Here is a 19,917-nt window from a genome sequence, read left to right on the forward strand (position 1 = left end):
AATGTACTTCAGAAAGATTTTATTGTCTGTTGATCCCAAGGTGTTTACAATCTAAATGGGCAAATAGGAAAAACTCCTAAATATGTAGCAACAAAATTATAATCATGGAATTAATAAAAGGGTGTTGTAAGGTTTAAGTTGGAGTACCCTGAGGACCCTTTCAACATTAAAATTATGTGACTGTGACTTGTATGATTCTATAAGAGCTAAGGGTGGTCTAGGAACCAAAGCTATCAAATGGGTTGGTTTAATATTTCATCAATACAAATGATAGTTTACTTTCAGGCTATAGTCTCAAAAAGTTTTAGAGAAAGGAGGGGAGAAGAAATATAGAAATATGAGTAGAAACACCTAAAACATGAACTCTTTTCCTAGTTCATAGTTTTAAAAACACAAGCTTTAGTGTTCATATCTATAACAATGACTCCAAATAGCTACCACTCTATCCACATCATAAATGTGCACTCTTATTCTCTATGAAAAATTCTCTCTATTCTTAAATAGTTTCACTACTCACTGCAAAGATTCAAGATTTTCCTCAACAATAGCAGAGATACTTTTTTAATAGCTATGAATCAATGGAAATGCAATATACAGGAACTTCTCATGGCATAATCTTTTTCTTCCTCATGGGGAAGTTCTTTCTTAGAAAAATCAGCCTTTCTTGGTCTTAAACCTAAGCTAAATCCTGACTAGTTTTGCATGCACCAAACTCTTCCACACAAAAATGAGAATTTAGCAATCAAGACACTAGATCTATTAAAGTAGAAAAGAAAAGACCTCCACAATTCTAAAACAAGCTTCATTAATGACTACTCTGTACTTATTGCATAGGAATAATAGGGATGGCATTGTTTAGTCTGCAGCTTCTATATCGCTAAAAAGTCCTCACATGAGTATATTGAGCCATGGTGGTCTTAGAATAAAGGACAAGAAACTAACCTCACCTTACCTACGTCCTATACTTATATTCATAGGATTAGCAAGGAAGAAAAACTACCATTTACGCAAAAGTTGTTAGGGATAATTACTGTTTTCTTTAATCAATGAGCTTTTTCACAGAACTTAATCAGTTCCTTGGGTAGGATAGTCAGAGAATCTCACAGTTAGAATGTACCAGGGGAGGAGTCATTTGCTATAGCTACTGAACAGAATAATGAATTTGGAGTCAGTAGACCTTGGTTCTAATGCCAAGAGGTTTAATAGCTTTTTGACAATGGAAAAGTAACTTAAACTACCTGAGTCTCAGTCTCCTCTTCTGTAGGATGAGGATGATGACTTTAGGGGATTGTTGTAACACTCAAAGGAAATAGTGTGTGTATAGTGTTTTGCAAAATTTAAACCAACCCAAATGTCATCTATCTTTCATTCAGCAAGTATTTATTTAACACCTGCTGTATTCAGTGCCTGTGGGGGCACTAAAGGGATAAAAAGATACAGTACATTGTAAAGGAATGAATACTTGGTTTGGGTTCAAATCCTGGCTCTGACAAGTATTGCTTGTATGACCTTGGTCAAATCAGTTAATCTCTGTGGACCTCAGTCTACCTATAAAATGAGGGGGTTCCATTAAATGACTTCTAAGGTCCCTTCCAACTGTGTATCTCTGATCCAACGAAAGTGAGACAAAGTTCCTGCTGTCAAGGTACTTACTTAAATAAATATCTTAAAAATCAAAATGTAAATGGATAAGAATACAAAATACAAAATTCTATACAATCAGATGAGTTAAAAGATTTCTTTTAAGACAGCTGTCTAATTCTCTTTAAGTGGAGTATATACTCCACGTCTATGTACTGTTTAATATAGTGGCAAGAGCACTGGACCGGATATATGAATGATTGGCTTCAAGTCTCAGCTCAGTCAGCTATGAGCTACGTGAGTTTGGACAAGGCCCTTAATTTCTCTGGCCTTCAGTTTCTTCACATCTAGAATTAGAAAACTGGAATAATGTGGTCTCTAAGGTTCCTTCTAGCTCTAAATGTATATGATTCAAAATTAAATAATGTTGGAGTTTGAGATCTATTACATTAGTTAAGTTTTCATTTTTTTTTAAAAATTGCTAATAATGAACAGTCTTGATAATAAATATGGTTTATCAAGGATCAAGTCAGTATGGCCTTAAAGTAGGTCATTTTTGATATGTCATTTTTGGGAGATAATAAAAAACTTGTCTACCATCTCCTTCTGCATCTTCTGGACCTCAATATTGTCTTTAGTTTAAAAAAGGATTGTGTAAGCTTTCTTTTAAGTGCTATGGCACCTTCTGATAGTTTGGTGAGGCCTGTGGAAACCTTCTCAGAATAGTTTTTAAATGCATAAAATAAGATATATAGGATTACAAAGAAATCAACTATATCAAAATATAGTCATAAAATTATTTTTTTCATAAAATTATTTTTTAAAATAAGTTCATAGACTCCAAGTTAAGAACTTTTGATCCAGAGGAATGCCTCGAAGAGTCTCCAGTCTAGTTCTCAGTATGGGAAAGTAAATTGTTATTTCAGTGTTCTCATTTCTTGGGGCATAATCTCTCAAAGGATTAAGAACCACAGAAATAGGAAAGGGTTAAATCAAAATACCCTCAATTCTATTTCAATATGCCATGTTACCAAAGAGCTAGTTGTCTTAGGAAATGAATAGATCTTTCCTAAAACCAAGGGAAAGCAGTGCCCAAAGTCTGACCTACTGTCAGGATCCAAACATGAACCAATTAAAATATCTGAAGTATTATATTTTACAATTCAATATTTCAGAGGCTTTTCTCTTAATATATTCCAAAGCATCATAAAAGCTTTCCTTTTGGAAAAAAGACAAGCAAGCCCCAAGTACTCACTTGGGGCTGAAGCTAGAGCTGTATTTCAGGGACCTTGGCTCCCTGTCACAATAGTCAGTCCACAAGCATTTATTAAGCACTTACTATGTGCCAGGCGTTGAGCTAAGCACCAGAGTTTTTTAAAAGCAAAAAAACCCCAGTTCCTCACAAATTAATGGGGACATAAGATTTGAACAATTATGTACAGGTGAGATAGACAGGATAAATTGGAGATAATCAGTGGAGGGAAGGCACTAATAAGGGGGCCCTGGGAATTTGAGGGATGGGAAATGTCATGGTACTGAGGAAGGACTATAATGGACTCATAGTTAGAAGCCCTGACTGTGTTCACATCCTAGCTCTACTAATTACTACCTGGGTCACTTTAGGCAAGTAATTTTACCTGTTGAGGCCTCAGTTTTTTAATCTGTAAAACAAGGGTATCATGATTAGATGGCTTCTGACATCCTTTCTAGTTTTCTGTCCTAAGATCTTGTGATACAGCCGTGAGGTTCTAGATCACAGCTAATGGAATGTGTCCCTTGTTCACAAGACCCCCAGAGCTCACTCACCTTCCAGGGGTAGAAATAAATTCATGGTCCCTTTTTCCCATCAGCAATTCTTTTTTTTTCTCTTATCTTTCCCTATTTGAGAAATAATGGATGAAAGAGAAAGAAATGGTCTTGTGTGTTAACAATATGCAGCTTCCATAGAAAATGACATTACACAAATAGCAAGGGCTAATGGAAAGATCATTGAGTTTGAAGTCAGGATGCTTGGGTTCCAGCGCTGGCTGTGCCACTTGCTGACTGCATGCCTGGGGGAAATTAATTCATCTTGAGCCTATTTTCTCATCTGCACAATGAGGGGGTTGAAATGGGCATCTCTAAGGTATCTCGCAGTCCTATATCCTCTATCCTGCACCACACCTAGTTGATTACATACAGTTCATTCATAGTATGAAGTTTCCATTTGGGATTTTTTGGAAGCACTACAGTATTAAAACAAATTAAGAATTCTCCATGGATGGTGTAGAAACCTTGAAGCAAATAGCTCTTTCATAGGATTATAGACTGAGATAAAGAAGGGAAATTAGAGAATACCTCCCTAATACCCCATTTTACAGATGAGAATACTGAGTCTCAGAAGGGTTAAGAGACTTGCCCAAGCAAGGTCACACAGCTTGTATCATAGGTGGCAGAACAAGGATTCTACCCCGGGTCCTCCAACTCCAAACCCAGTGCACTTGCACTGTCATGCTGCCTACATAATTAAGATTATGACCTGTGTGAAGAGTATTGATTAAGTGTTCTTAATTCACACTCTTATTATTTCAGAAATTGATTGTTGTGATGCTTGGCCTAAACAATAATTTTGAAATAGTTTTCCAGCCCATTCCAAATGCAATAGCATGTCTGGGTGACAAGAGCACAGCAACTGAAGCATGCCCCACCTTTTCTAATCTCTCTTGCAATGATTAAAAATTGGATTGGGGCTTATTTTAGGAATGAAGTTATTTACATGTATAAAATGGCTTCTGCTTTCAAGATGTGTTCTATTCCCTTTAGCAAGTGACTTTAACTAAAAGTTGATATTCAACTGAAATATGTAGGTTCAATGCATATTTCTTGTTCCTCTAGACTGTCATCACAGTCTTCCAAATGGCATATTTTATATAAAATAGAAAGTTCAAATCCCAACATCATTTTGGAAATGTGATCCTTTCTAACTTTTTAAATTTACTCATGTCTGTACCTACATGACCTTATAAAGCTATACATGACCAAGAAGAAATGCATTCCCCTAATTTATTGATATTTATTACTATAGCTCCACAATTCTTGATAGTCACAAACATCAACAAGTCAACAAAGCATGTATTATGCACCTACCATGTGTCAGGCACTGTGCTAAGCACTGCCAATATAAAGAAAGCAAAAAACAGTTCCTTCTCTCAAGGAGCTTCTAGTTTAATGGGGAAGACAACTTGCAAATAACTATGCACAAACAAGCTATGTACAGGACAAATTGGTGATAATCTTAGAAAGAAGGCACTAACATTAAGGGGCATAAGGAAAGTGTTCTTGCAGAAGACAGGATTTTAACTAGAGAAAGCCAGGGACACCAGAGATGAGAAAGGAGAGAATTTCAGGCATCAAGAGACCGAGTGAGTTATGCAAGTAGTAGCAAGAAAGCCAGTGTTATTGGAGACTACAGGGAGGGGAGTTAATGTATAAGATTGTAAAGGTAGGAAGGGGCAGATTATAAAGGGCTTAACAATCGAACAAAATTTCCTATTTGATCATGGAATTCCCCATGCCTTTTGGTCTGACTTTGTCTTGAGAATTTTAGGTCCAGAGTCTCTGCCTATCCTTTTACTGAACTTGTCACTCACTTCTCTCCCTCTCCCACCCCACCTCCCGAAAAAAAACCAAAAACTAGCGCATCAGACAGACTGCATCTGGCATTCTCCTACTGACTTATCCCAAACTTTAAGATGCACTTCCAAGTTTCCAATTATTTCTCCTTCATCAAACACCTCTCCTTGATGGTCAGAATCAGGTCTAGAATAGGAATTCCTCTCATCTCATTCTCCATTTTTCGAACAATTAAATTATCATTAAGGTAAATCAACTGCTAGGCTTTCAGTGGAGAGAAAGTGCTAACAGAGGTGGAGACAGCTGAAGTCCCTCCTTACTACCATATGCCAGCATAAGGCAGCTAGATGGTGCTATAAATAGAGTGTTGGACCTGGAGACCCTTACTGAGCTATGTAACCCTGGCAAATCATTTAACTTCTACCTCTCATTTTTCTCATCTGTAAAATTTGAATAATAACAGCACCTACTTCCCAGGGTTGTTGTGAAGACTGAATGAGATAAAATTTGTGAAGTGCTTTGCAAACTTTAAAACTAAGGTTGTTACAGTTTTCCAAAATTCATCATTCATATCCTACCTTTGTACCTCCTAGTTCCTTCATCTATTAATCATTACCCAAATGCTCTCTACATCCTAATCAACTTTTCCTACTTTCACTACACCCCAAATTTGTGGAGCTATTCACATGGCTACATATTCTTGATTAAAAATATTACTCTACCATCCCTTATATCTAATCTGTTCCTTTTAAATAGAACATACTCTTCCTTTCACATCTATATTCCAATCATTAACGATATCCCACAAAATCTGTGAGATCAAATCCAAGATGAGGGAGAATAAAATATCCTATAGCTTCAGATATCTATACACAAATCTGTAAAATATAAATAAATAAAAGTAAACAAGATAAAGTGTAGATCACATGGAATGGAGGCAAATTTGATCTTTATTTCTCCTCAGAGGGTCTATTCTGACCTCTCTGGAAAGAACTATTCCCTAGCTTTTCCCTTTTGACTTTTCATAGCATCTTGTTTTGTCTTCTCTAATGCACTTATCACATTTTAGCTCCCTATTAAAATGTAAACTGTCTCCTCTAAACTCCCTCAGTGTATAACACTTGTGATTCTAGTTTTCACATTCTGTTTTTTAGGGTCACTGAGCTGATTCTTGAACATATCCAACCCAGCCCTCCCAACCAGAACATTCTTCACAATGAATCTATATTAAAATTTCCTATTCCTAACTGTAACTCCCCCCCCCACCCAAACCACTATAATTTCAGGTGCTTTCTGGCAATTCTTCCATTTGGAAACATAAATAGATATTAAGGTTACATAAAAGCTCTGTGATGATCCTGGGTCTTGCCTGAGGAAAAAAAAATACACACACTTGCTATTTCATAATATTTTGTGCCTTTATATTTGCTCTCTTATTAAAAGTGATAATCCTGTTTTCCTTGTCTAATTATTATTTTCTTAATAATTTCCTTCTTCTAGAATCATTTAACTAAAACACCATAGTTTCACCCTCCTATTTTATTCCTTTTTATTTTTGAAGCTTCTGGATGGTCATGATTAATTAGGAGATTCTTTTGTGAATCATGCCTCTAATAACAACTCAAACTCAAATCCCAAATCAAACTTATCTTCCTCAAATCAAGTCATTTTTGCCAGCTCCTTTTAAGAACAAAAGCATTAGTCTAGTCTCCTAGACCAAATACATATATACATATACATATATGTATATATGTATGTATATGCATATCTATCTATCTATATATTGCCATTAACTCTACCTTTATCCTTTACAGTCTGTCACCATGTTCTGTTATTTTTAAAAATGTTTAATTTTTTTTCCTTCCTATTTCCAACACAACTATCCTACTCACCTCACATCTGAATTACTACAGCAACCTTCCAATTTGTTTCTCTGATGCCAGTATCACTGCTTTTCAATTTAACTGAACGCTATCTGCTAGTTTAATTGGGCACGTCACTGAACTTCTCTGGCCTCAGCTTCCTCATCTATAAAATGAAGGAGTGAACTAGATGACCACTTCTAAGGTCTTAAGTCTATAATCTTATGCTCCAAGTATTTTCAACTTGTAACTATCTGGCTCTGGAAGTTACGACTCCCCAGGGCCCACTGAATTAAGTGTAAAGTCTGGTACCTAGTTTTCAAGGTCCTCTATAACTTTTCTACAACTTGTCAGATTACCATTCTTTAACACAAATTTTTCAGTCTGACCAGTCTCCTTAATGTTCCATAATCAGCATGTTAATTAACGCGTACTCTTGTGACTCGTGTAAATTTCCTCTCCACTTTGTCAGATGTGTTCCCTTCCACTTTCCTGTATCTATATCTTATGTAGCTTTTAAGGACCAATTCAGATCCAACTTCCTACAAACCTTTTTCCCCCAAGCTAGTCCCTCAGAACTCTGTACTTATATTCCAAGGCATATCTCTTTTAACATTTGATTATTCATTGCCCTCTACTATTTTTCATGTTTTCTTTGAATCACTGCAGCTTAAGTAATTTTGATAAATTAAGGAGTATTCTATGAATAAATGGATCTGGCAAGGAAGAGTTTGGGTTAGAAAGCAGGCAGGAAACTGGTGGGCCCTGGGGAGTCGTAACTTCCAGAGCCAGATAGTTACAAGTTGAAAATACTTGGAGCATAAGATTATAGACTTAACACCTTAGAAGTGGTCATCTAGTTCACTCCTTCATTTTATAGATGAGGAAGCTGAGGCCAGAGAAGTTCAGTGACGTGCCCAATTAAACTAGCAGATAGCGTTCAGTTAAATTGAAAAGCAGTGATACTGGCATCAGAGAAACAAATTGGAAGGTTGCTGTAGTAATTCAGATGTGAGGTGAGTAGGATAGTTGTGTTGGAAATAGGAAGGAAAAAAAATTAAACATTTTTAAAAATAACAGAACATGGTGACAGACTGTAAAGGATAAAGGTAGAGTTAATGGCAATATATAGATAGATAGATATGCATATACATACATATATACATATATGTATATGTATATATGTATTTGGTCTAGGAGACTAGACTAATGTTTTTGTTCTTAAAAGGAGCTGGCAAAAATGACTTGATTTGAGGAAGATAAGTTTGATTCCTGTGTTTTAGATACATTTTTTGTTTCTTATATTTTCAGTATCTTTCCCCAAATAAAATCATAATCACTGCATTGGAAGGACTTCCACAGGCCACTTAGTCCAACCACATCATACTTAACATATACCTTCCAAACTCATTTAGGCTGTGTTCAAAGACCTTTAGTGAAGAATATACTGCTTCCTGAGGCAGCCCATTCCACCATGGGATAGCTCTAATTATTAGGAAGTTTTCCCTTACATTGAAGTGAAATGTGTCTCTCTGAATCTGACACTCTCTGCTTTTAATTCTGTCACATCAAAGACAGTTATGATGATCCAACAAGACAAGTTTTCCATTGTTCAGGCTAAATGTCACTATTTCCTTCATTCAATTTTCCATCGTCACAATAAAGTTTCTTTATAATCGCAGTAACCTTCCTCTGAACACTCAGTTTCTCAATGCCCTTCTTAAAAGGTGCCCAGAAGGTGTTCGTATCAGGACCAAGTACCAGGATCATCACTTCCCTTGTCCTAAAGCAACCTATATACTTTAGCAGCTATACCCCACTGGTGGTATCCATTGGGTTAAACTACGAGCTCCTTGAAAGCAAGGACCATTATTTCTTAGTTCTTTGGTAACCCCTACTGCACCCTGCACCACAGGATATGCCAAATAGACATTTGTGACAGGAAGAATAGAAAAGGATAACTGTCTCTATTACCAGTTTCCTGCCTGCTTTCTAACCCAAACTCTCCCTTGCCAGATCCATTTATTTATAGAATACTCCTTAATGTTAAAAAAAAAAAGCTCTCCCTGACACCTTCATGACCCAGTCCCAAAGAAAATGTAAATAATATACTCTTAGGAGAAAAAAAGGAGCTGCAGTTACCAGGCTTCCTTCCAACCCACAAGCATATTTATTTTTTTCCTAACTGCAAAGTAATTACTATTGGTTTTATAGTGGGATTTTCCATATGTCCTTTAGTTGGAGGCAATAGTGACCCAATGCATCCTTCTAACTTCCCTTGGTCTTTGGCCAGCTTACCTCATTATACTGCCTTGCCTTTACTTTTGCTGCCTGTTATTATTATTATCATTATTTAAACTTTCTGTCACATAATCAATACTGTATTTGGACACTCTTGCTGTTGACTCTATGGAAAAGACTCCTTTGAAAATAGCTTGTTTGGTTTGCAGTGAGCTGAGGTTAAGCACATTCTGGACACTTTGGCCATTTCAAGGAATAAGGATAACTTTAAGGAAATTTAAGGCCAAATTGAGCTGAATGCAGCTGCTGGGCCAGCTGTGTAACCATTCTCAACTTTGTCCATTACTTCAGAAACTTAACTATTCAGCGCAGCCATCAGTGGACTAGTGCTCCTGTTGGCCTAACGTATTTGGCAGCAAATGTTATTGCAGAAATGAATGCTTGAGAATATTTTTAGCAAATCGCATGCTGCTCTATCAACAATTAAAAAGATTAGGATTCAGCAGACATATGCCTCTAATTATTGCAGGATCGAAGACATACTGATGGAACGCAGCTAATCGGTCAATGTTTATTCCTTGCTAACAGGTCTACCATGCCAAAACTTCATCCTTCAGGCAAGATACTCTAGTGACTCTAGGGCAACATTCTCCCTCCTCATTTTCTGTCCTCTTCTACCATCCTGTCCCCTTGCAGTAAATTTTCCAGTGAATTTTCAGGCAGGAAGCTCTGTTGGAACTGACACTTTAAATCCCATGCACCCTTGGTGCCCCTCAACATTTTGGTTTGAGTGGTTTATTTAAAGACTAGTTTTAAAATGTCATTTGGGATATTGCCCGTGGCCAATTGTTGGGTTAGTTACATTCTTCCCTCAGAATATTATACGGTCACACTTCTGCAGACTCCCTTCTGAACAAAAGCACCATGCCACTGCCTCAGCCATAAAATCCTGGCTTCCCTTTCCCTTGCCCATGCATTATTTAAGCATGTTTCTCTGTGCACTGGCATTAGAATTTTCCTCTGACTAACAATCAGTAACAGCTTTATACACTGCTCTGACAGGAAATGTGGGATAGCTGAGCGAGTTCCACCCATTCGCTGCTACACTCCAGCCTTGATAATGAGATATGATAATCTAATTTGGTAAAAATAAACTGTGAAATCAGAGATTTGCAGCAAAAAACTTTTAAAATGTAATTCAGACTAGCAATCAATGCTTATTCAGTTTCCTTGCCATCGCAGCCTCCTCTCTTTGCAGATGCTTAAGTGATGCTAAATTAAATAATTGACAAATTTTTAAAACTGCTGGAAATTACCATCTGTGCTTAATTTTGGAATATAAAAAGGTCCATAGAAAACACCCTTTATGATTATTTTGCCTAATAACAGCTATAAAACAATACAAACATCTCAGCAGTAGAAATAGAATGCATTTTTGAGGAGGTTGTACTTGCATATTCAGAGTATTTCAAAATAAAAGACAACACTAGAGAAATGCTGGGTTGCCCTCCCCTTCCAAGAGACAACCCCGATATATTTTCTTAATGTATGGAAAAAGAATTGAACTACTACTTTAAAATGCTATTAAAAACCAAACAAACTTTCAAACATTAACACATGGTCTTAAGTAGTGACAAATTTGTATGTTTCACTCTGAGACATATACAGTACTAAATTATCCTCTATTAAATACTTCACTCCATTATGTTAATGTTAAATATGGACAAAATGAAATCTAATATTATGAATAAACACTCTCAAACCAGTGAAAACACAGAGAGAAGAGATACGGTACCTGGTACTTACAGAAAAATCTACACAGGGTATATGTATATAAAACAAACTGACACTTACACTGAGGTCTCCTTACAGGTTCAGCACAGCCAATAGCCCTAAGGGTACATTTTAGACTTTTAATCCATGTTCTTCTGTTCTTCCCACTGTTGTGACTACTCAGGCACATGGTCAAGTTGCAATCAGCTTCTCCCTTAGTGATGTATGAGAGCTGTGCTGATTTATCTTGTCTTTCTGCAGCATATTAGCGCTAATGTTTCTGCATCCTACCTTAGCTGTAGCCACTGCTTTATCATTGGTAATCCAAATTAAAGAGCCAGTGAACGGAGCAGGGCTTTTTTTATTTTCCTTTGCCATGAAACAATTGCCAGGCAGTCACTTCCTGACAAGGATTCCACTGTTTATTCTATTGAACCTCCCCTTCAATATCCCATTGAGATGGCGACTCAGGGAAGCAAAAGGATGGGTCCAATGAGACTGCCCTAGTTCAAAGGTCTATTTATGATTTATCCTGCTAAATGGTACAGATGGCCTCAGGAAAGGCTGTAGACAGCTGTCACTGGTGAATTTTTAGTCAGGATTCCAGAATTTATATCACTTATAAAAATAACACTTGATACTCAACTGCCTGATATAGAACTTACCTTTCTGCTATTCCTACACCTTGCTAATATTGTGAAAAATCTCCCATTTCCTCACCAATAAATGCTTTATATGTGCTTCTTTAAATGGTGATCATAAGCACTGATACAAATGCTATAATTTAGAGCAAGTTGTGTTACTGAAGAATCATAAAATGCTAAGAAAATTAGAGGAGACTAATCAACCAAATCATTATTACTGTTTCTATACTTTGCTGTCAAGAAGCAATAACAGCATAGGCTAGTGATTAAAGCCTTTATTTAATTCATGAGTTTTCAGTTCCATCCCCAGGAGATATTTAAAGTGCTCCTTAAATATTTGCAAAGGGCCACAGGATCTGAGCATTCTTTACAGGATAATTTTTCGAATTGGCTACCAAAGGTGCATGCAGCTCTCTCAGAATCATCTGAAATCTCTTGACTCAGGTGAAATGAGACTAGTAAAAGAAGACTAGGTTTGGTTTCTCCTTTCAAGAAACAAACATGATTTCTAAGTATAAAATTAATATGCACTTCATAGAATCAGGTGATGTGGCTAGTGGTGCACACAAGATCCCTCATAGCCTGCCGATATTCTTTCTCTGAAACTTCCCTGCATTCATCTCAACATGAATTAAAATTACATGGAGAATTTTAAGCTTAATATGAGAACACCAAAAAAGAGGCATTGTTGTGTTAATTTACTCTTCTGAAATGAGCCAAAACACAGAGCCATTTTTGTCTCTGAGCTTCTCTTGCACAGGGATTATAATTGCCACTTTTATGTCTATATTACCTTGCAGCTCTTTACAGACTTTGTAATTTCCTTCAAATGATGGCTGAATGCAAACATCTTAGCTTTGCCACAGGTGGGACTCAACATCAGCCCTGTAAAATGCCTTAACAGTATAGAATAAACACACACATTTACATATACATATATACACACATATATGCAACTATGTGTATATAACAGAATACAACAGAATAGAATACAATATAGCATAAAATATTATTGAATCATACACAGATCCAGAAGAAAATAAAATATTATTTAATCACAAGGATGTCTACATAGAGTAGCTAGGTAGCACAGTGGTTAGAGTGTGGGACCTGGAGTCAAGAAGACTTAAGATCAAACCTAGCCTTGGATTCTTATTAGCTGTGTGACCCTGGGCAAGTCACTTAATCCTGTTTACCTCACTTTCTGCATCTGTAGAATGAGATGGAGAAGGAATTGGCAAACATTCCAGTATCTTTGCCAAGAAAAGTCCATGAAGTCAGACACAACTGAACAACTGAACAACAACATATGTATGTAACATAGGCTATCTAACAGAATAGAATACAATATAACATAATATATAACCATTTACACAGACTCAGGAAAAGTATCAATTAATCAACATATATGTACTATATGTAATATATCTTACCTAATATAATACAATAGAATGTAACACAACATAGAAAATAATATAACATACAAATTCAGAAGAAAACTGTATCAATCAACAAGTATTTATTAAACATCTACAGTGTTCCAGGCTATCCTTCATATTGGAAAATGATGCTACTGATGGTCATTATTAACTATGTATTTTGAATTGAAAAATGATAAAACATTGTTTAATGTCATACTTGGGATACAGAGACAGTGTCCTTTCTCTTACAAATAGCATGACCAGAACTCTGTTGGCAAAACTTAACAAGGTCATAAATTTACCCAGTGTTTAAAATTGTATACAGTTACTTTTATTGGCCATTTATGTCTTTCTCTTGCCTAATCTAAGATATAAATTCTTCAGTGAAAAAAATGGATGGTAGAATGGCATAATGGAGTGCTGAACTTAACACCAGAAGATTTGGTTTGAGCAGAGTTATAATTAGGGTGGGGAAGCCAATTGAGTTCTGCCCTCAGGACACCATAAAGAGAAAGGACAGCCACCAAGTCACCACCCTCAAAGTCTTTCACTATGTGGCACAACCATTCCCAGGGTCCCATTCCCCTTGACCCCTCTCCTAGCCCCACCTCCCTATCTCCAACCCTTACAGGAAAGGAAGATGGATTCCCTTAGAGATGGATCGTAGATACAGAACTGTTAAATATCCTAGATGCCTTCTCGGATTATAGCTCTAAAAGGACTTCACTGGCCATTTAGTCCAACTCCATTATTTTACAAATATGGAAACTGAGGCTCTCAAAGGTTAAGTGAATTATTCAGGGTCAAACAGCTAGTAGTTGTCTGAGACAAGATTCAAATCCAGGTGTTCCTGACTTCAGGACTAGTACTCCATCCACTACACTCCCTCTCCAGTACCAACTGCATCCACAATCAGACAGTCCTTTGCATCACTACTTTTTCTTCCCTTTCCCCTACTGGGCTTTCTCCTCTCCTCTCATCCTTTGTTTTTGCCCCACGTGAAAGAATTACTGGTTGTGGCTATCATTTCCGAGTCCTAAGTTTGTCAACAGCTAGTTATGTAACTGTACCCAAATAATATCAGCAATTTGGTCTCAGATTCTTACAAGTTGTGTGACTCTGGGCAAGTCACTAAGACTCTGTTTGCCTCAGTTTCCTTTTCTGTAAAATGGGGATAATGACAGCACTACTTCCCAGAATTTTGGTGAGGATCTGATGAGATAATAATTGCGAAATGCTTAGATCAGTGCCTGGAACATAGTAAGTGCTGTATGAATGTTAGTAATGATGATGACAGAGACAAAGAGACAGAGAATATCAACTGGTGCTTTTTTTTTTGGTTGATTAGCCATGTCCAACTTTTCATGACCACATTTGAGGTTTTCTTGGCAAAGATAACTGGAGTGGTTTGCCATTTCCTTCTCCGGCTCATTTTACAGATGAGAAAACTGAGACAAACAGGGTTAAGTGACTTGCTCAGTGTCATACAGATAATAAGTTTCTGAGGCTGGATTTGAACTCCAGTTTTTCTGATTCCAGGCCCAGTACTCTACCCACTGTGTATGAAACCTAGAATTCAGCTAACATCAAATGTCTTCCAGACAAGACAAGGTTATTGGAATCTAAAAGCCAGGTGTCCCAGAAAGGTTTTAGTCAAGGAAGAGAGAGGGAGGATGAATACCTAGTTCCTTTCTATTTATTTGTAGGATTAGAGTTCATGGTTAAGAGTTTTATACCTTATGAACTTTTCTCTCCATCGTTTCAATTTTGTTATGTTTCTCTACAGGGCTTGGTTGTAATGATAATAATAAGAATAATAACGCAACACCTAAAGAAGTTTTGAGTGATGCTTTGGGGGAGTGGGACATGAAGAAAAGGAAATGCCTGCATCCTCACCTATAGGCAAAGCGAGATGACAAGGCACCCAGGTTCCAAGAGGGATTCCAAATATGATGCACCAGACAGAGTCTGAAGGTTCAAATGAACAATTTATTTACTAAAAGTATACTTGATGATTTCCCAAGTAGTTCTCAGAAAGATGAAAGCAGCCTATAGTGAGATTCCTGAAGATATTGTAAGGTCTCAATCCACAGAGCCAACCTTATGTGTTCCTAGTCCAAAGGGCCCATAGCTGAATTTTTGTTCGAGCCACTAGACTGTGAAATTAACTCAAACTACCCCACATCTGTTTCACAGTGTCCTGGCTCATGATAGCCCTAGGTAGGGTGAGTTAATATAGCCTGCCAGATCTGCATCCTAGCCTACAACAAAAGCCCAAGAGGTGATGGCAATGAGAATGCGAGCGGGTACAAGTGAGTCAAATCTTATGGTGAAAGGAATAGTGGGTTTTCAAGGGACAAATGGCACCACACACAACACTAACAAAAAGAAGATCCAACCATCTGAGAACACTTTAGAAATACTTAATTACATGTAACTAATATGCTCATCCAAAATCACTCATCTATTTATCAAAGCAAATTCCTTAAAGACCTCTTTACTAGACAATACTAGACAATATCTAGTTGAAGTTAAAATATATTGCATTACATCCTATATCATGAAAGCCACAAAATGAAGATTCAAGTTTATTCCTTTTTTAAAATTTAATATTTTATTTTCTACCATTACATATAAAAACAATTTTAACAGTCTTTTTTTTGGTCAAATTTTGAGTTCCAAATTCTTGCTCTCCTTCTCTCCCCTTCTCACCTCACTGAGAAGGCAAGCAATTTGACATAGGTTATACATGTACAGTCATGCAAAACGTATTTCCACGTAAGTAATGTCAAGTTTATTTCTTTACCTCTCTGCTTCTGAAGCTAGAGAGAAAAATAACAGAAAACAAATCTCAAAGTTTTTAAAGATTTAATGCTCCACAATTTGAGAAACTGACTTTCGAACACATATTTTGTTGTGGAATTTCTTGAAGGAGATGGGAGAGTGGTTGGCTCCTAACCCCCTCAACGCTAGCAGTGGATGATATGGGGGGGGTATTTTGGTTTTTAGCATTTTGTTTCTTTGAGAAACAATTCCCAAACTCATCTGATAGTTGTCATTTCCAGTATACCTTACATTAAAAGTTAAAGGATTTCCTGATGTGGTAGTTTAGTCTAGGATTTCAAGGAATAAAGAAAAAACCTAACAGTTGAACTAAAGATGGAGTTTATTGATAGTATACAGTTAATTTAATGGACACCCTCCTCATCTGAGAAGAGTATGAGAAGATGTACATCTGCTAGGCCGCCACCTACTGGGTGTCCATTTTTGTCTGGCTCATCAAAATGAAATCACACATGTAATTGCTCTATGTAGACATAGCCCAGCCTCAGTTAAGGGTTGTATATTTTTACAATGAGGCAGACAAAGGTACCTAGAGCCACTTACAATTACATGAATCTTAAGGCAAGAAAATCCCAGGCACCTCTAAGTTTACCAATAATTAATAAGCTGAAATCATGAGGTTAGTGTTAGTTGTCAGTCTCTCTAGCAATCCTTCTTTACATTTCCTCTCTTCCCTTCTTTTCCTCTAGATTTGGCTAACTATCAAGCAATCAACCACCAAGCATTTAGTAAGGTCCTACTATGTGCCAGACCCTGTGGTAGGTGCTAGGAATACAAAGATAACAATTAAACCTCAATCTTAAGGCAAGAACCATTTTATATCACTGAGCAGGAAAGAGTTAGCTTCTTTTCCTATCCCACTTCCAAGACATCACTTGAATTCTTCTTTCCTGCCTTGTAGTCAGCACCACCCCCTCACTAATTCCTTTGGCTGTTAGCAGGCCTCAAAGGTCCCTCTGAAAACTTGGTGTATGATTTCCACATCTGAGATCTGACAGCTATTCAACCTTCTCAGACTAGATCTATTGTAATCTGAAGTCTTTAAAAAGACTGATTTTTATATCTGACTTTTGCCTACCCAGGAATGTATCCTCCATTTATAGTAATGTTGCTATGGAACTAATTACCCCTTGCAATTTATTTTGAGCTATAGTCATTTTTTTTTTGGTGGCACCAATTAACAGTGTTAGGTAAAGTATGCCTATGCGTACCTTCAACAGAGAATGGAAAAAGAGACCAACATATTACCATGTACCACAATGGAGTCATCTGCCATGATTTTTAGTCTAATGTTTCACCGAAGTATTATGCAGAAAACAATGCAAATGACACAGTAACACTTTGAACAGTCGGGTTATGTTCACTTCTATAGGGAGAGCATTTACGGCAATTAAGAATGTTAAGTCAAACAAATTATCATAAATTTCATGTAAGTTTTAATTAAATATGATCTCTGCTAAAGAGGAAAATATTAGCAATGATATTAACGGTGAAGATGAAAAAATTATAAAATATTTGAGTTGGAAGAGACCTTAGAGATCTTTTAGTCGAAGCCCCTTCACTGAGCAGTCAAGAGAAATGAGGTTCAAAAAGAAGCAGAATAGCATGCCCCAGATGATACAGCTACTTAGCAGCATAGATCAATGAAAATAGAAGTTCCTGGCCTCCAGCCACATACTTTTTCTACTATACCATATCAGAAAACAGTAAAAGTCAAAACATGCAAAAGAAATGAAGGAAGCAAGCATTTATTAAATGCTTACTATGTTTTGGGAACTGTGCCAAGCACTTTATAAATATTATCTCATTTGATCCCCACAAAAACCTTGAGAAGTAGATGCTATTATTTTCCTCATTTTACAATTGAGGAAACTGAGGCAGACAGAGGATTAGTGACTTGCCCAGGGTCACACAACTAGTAAGTAGCTGAGGTTGGATTTGAAGTCAGACCTTCCTGACACCAAGCCCAGCACTCTATCCACTGTACCATGTAGCTGCCTCCAAAAGAAAAATATATACTTATAATTACTGTTATTCATAATTTATTATTCATAATAATATTATTTTAATTATGCTTAATACCTTCAAGGATAGCAAAAATAACAAATATTAAAGGATAAGTATAATTATTATTGGTAATAATAATCCCCTTTTAAATAGCACTTCAAGGTTTATGAGCTTTATAATAGACCTTCCTCACAACAATCCTATGAGATAGATAAAGTATCTACATTCCACTTCTTATTGAAGGAAATAGTCTCAATGAAGTTAAGTGACTTGTCCAGGGTAACATACCTAAAAAAAAGTCAGAACTCCTCAAGCCCAGGTCCTTCTAACATCAATTTCAATGATCTTTCCTTTTTCCAACTGATTTTTGATGCATGTAACAAGGATCAACTATCACTGGCCCACTCATAAAATATGAGTTCAGGGGAAAGTATTAACTGATTATGAATTTATAAAATTTATGAAGAATGCCTTGAGGCAAATGAAAACATACCAGAATTAACCCAAGCCCAAGATAATTCCTCTCTTACTGGAGTCAGAACCTTTCCTTATGATAAAGAAAGGAAAAACAACAGGATGTGCCTTGGCCCAAGACCTCACAATCATTAAGATGAAGGATCAGCAAGTCATTATGGGTCCCAGACAATGTCTGGGTTGGTGCCCACTCCAAGATCCATGAAATATGTGGACATGAAATGTGTGAACCCATGTTCCTAGTGAATTACCATTGACCTAAGGGAAATGAGGGGAGGAAAGACCACACACACACACAAAAAAATATCTGCAAGATAATCAGGGCTGAAATAAGTGTCAGGTTTAAAACAGGACCCCACTAACGCAAAATATCTCCACTTACTTTGTGCCAAATAATAGAAACATAAAAAAACCCTTTAGGCATCTAATCCCTAGAACTACCTATGACCACAAGACTTCCTTCTCTCTTCTTAAGTATCCTTGTAAATAATTCTGAGGGAAACTTGAAAAAATCCAGGTTAACAGGTAAGGCCTCTTCTATCCATCCATCAAACCTCAGAATTACTACCTGTTTTCTCCTCCACATGTGGCTAGCCATTCTTGTATGGCCTCCCATCTCCTTCCTCTTCTGCTTTCAAACCAGCACCAACACAGAGATCACACTGAGCCCTGTCACCTTGTTTACACTTCTGGCTTCCTGGCTGGGCAGGCTGACCCAGGGCGGGGGAGCCAAGTTAAGAGCTAAAAGAAGCTGGTGATCACCGGGCGAGCCCTGAATCACACAGGCTGGAGAAGCTACTCCAGGTCACCTACCTCTGGTATCCAGTCCTACTCACCTGAACATGAAGAGTTAATTTCCCTGAAAAACCCACCCTTTGGGGGACTCCAGGAATAATAACAAAAATGCTGACGAGAATGAATTTTCCTCCACGTGCCTTTGTTCCACAGAACTCAAAGAACCTTATAAAGCCCCCTCTTTGGTTTTACTTCTATATTACTACTAACTCTGCAAATAGAAGAGAAAAGCTCAAGAGGCCTGAAGACTCTGATATACCCCCAAATCTATCTAAGTTTATCTAGCAAATGTCCCAGAGAAGATGGAAGGTTGGAAGCATTGAAAACCTACTTAGGAGGAAAGGAAACGGACTTTTCTCAGAGATGTCTTACCAATGATGAGGTCAGGGGGAAATATTCAGACAATTCTAATGGATAGGGAATGGTGTCATGGTCCTAGCAGGAACTATTTTAATTAGTGGTAAGTGCTGGGGATCCAAAATAGTCAAGTTCCTTTTGCTTTCTCCTTACTTATTCTGCTTACCACCACCACCAGCAGCCTCAGAGGGTCAGAATTCTCCTATCTCCACTGTCAGTGTTTGCAGTGAATTGGGTTCTGGGTAGTGATGGGGCAAGGAATTGGGAGCTGTAGGTGGTAATCTGTGCCATGTGGTGAAAAGGAAA

The 19,917-nt window shown here is 37.2% G+C and overlaps 1 protein-coding gene across 7 annotated transcripts in view; it reads right to left on the bottom strand.

Annotated features, from left to right (window-relative positions):
* Positions 1–19,917, bottom strand: part of RAPGEF4 (Rap guanine nucleotide exchange factor 4) — a 351,123-nt gene that overhangs the window by 219,000 nt on the left and 112,206 nt on the right. Inside the window, exon 1 of one of the 7 annotated variants that reach the window (XM_020990982.1) lies at positions 19,028–19,114. The exons of 5 other annotated variants lie outside the window; for them this stretch is intronic. In XM_020990982.1, coding sequence (XP_020846641.1) covers positions 19,028–19,075 — 48 coding nt within the window. In that variant the 5' untranslated portion in view covers positions 19,076–19,114. Of the gene's footprint in view, positions 1–11,150; positions 11,370–19,027; positions 19,115–19,917 lie in introns of those variants that run through there. One more of the 7 variants, XM_020990984.2, reaches the window with a different exon arrangement.

The sequence above is a fragment of the Phascolarctos cinereus genome, unplaced genomic scaffold (assembly GCF_003287225.1).
Source record: "Phascolarctos cinereus isolate Bilbo 61053 unplaced genomic scaffold, phaCin_HiC Scaffold_726;HRSCAF=1367, whole genome shotgun sequence".
Lineage (NCBI taxonomy): Eukaryota > Metazoa > Chordata > Mammalia > Diprotodontia > Phascolarctidae > Phascolarctos > Phascolarctos cinereus.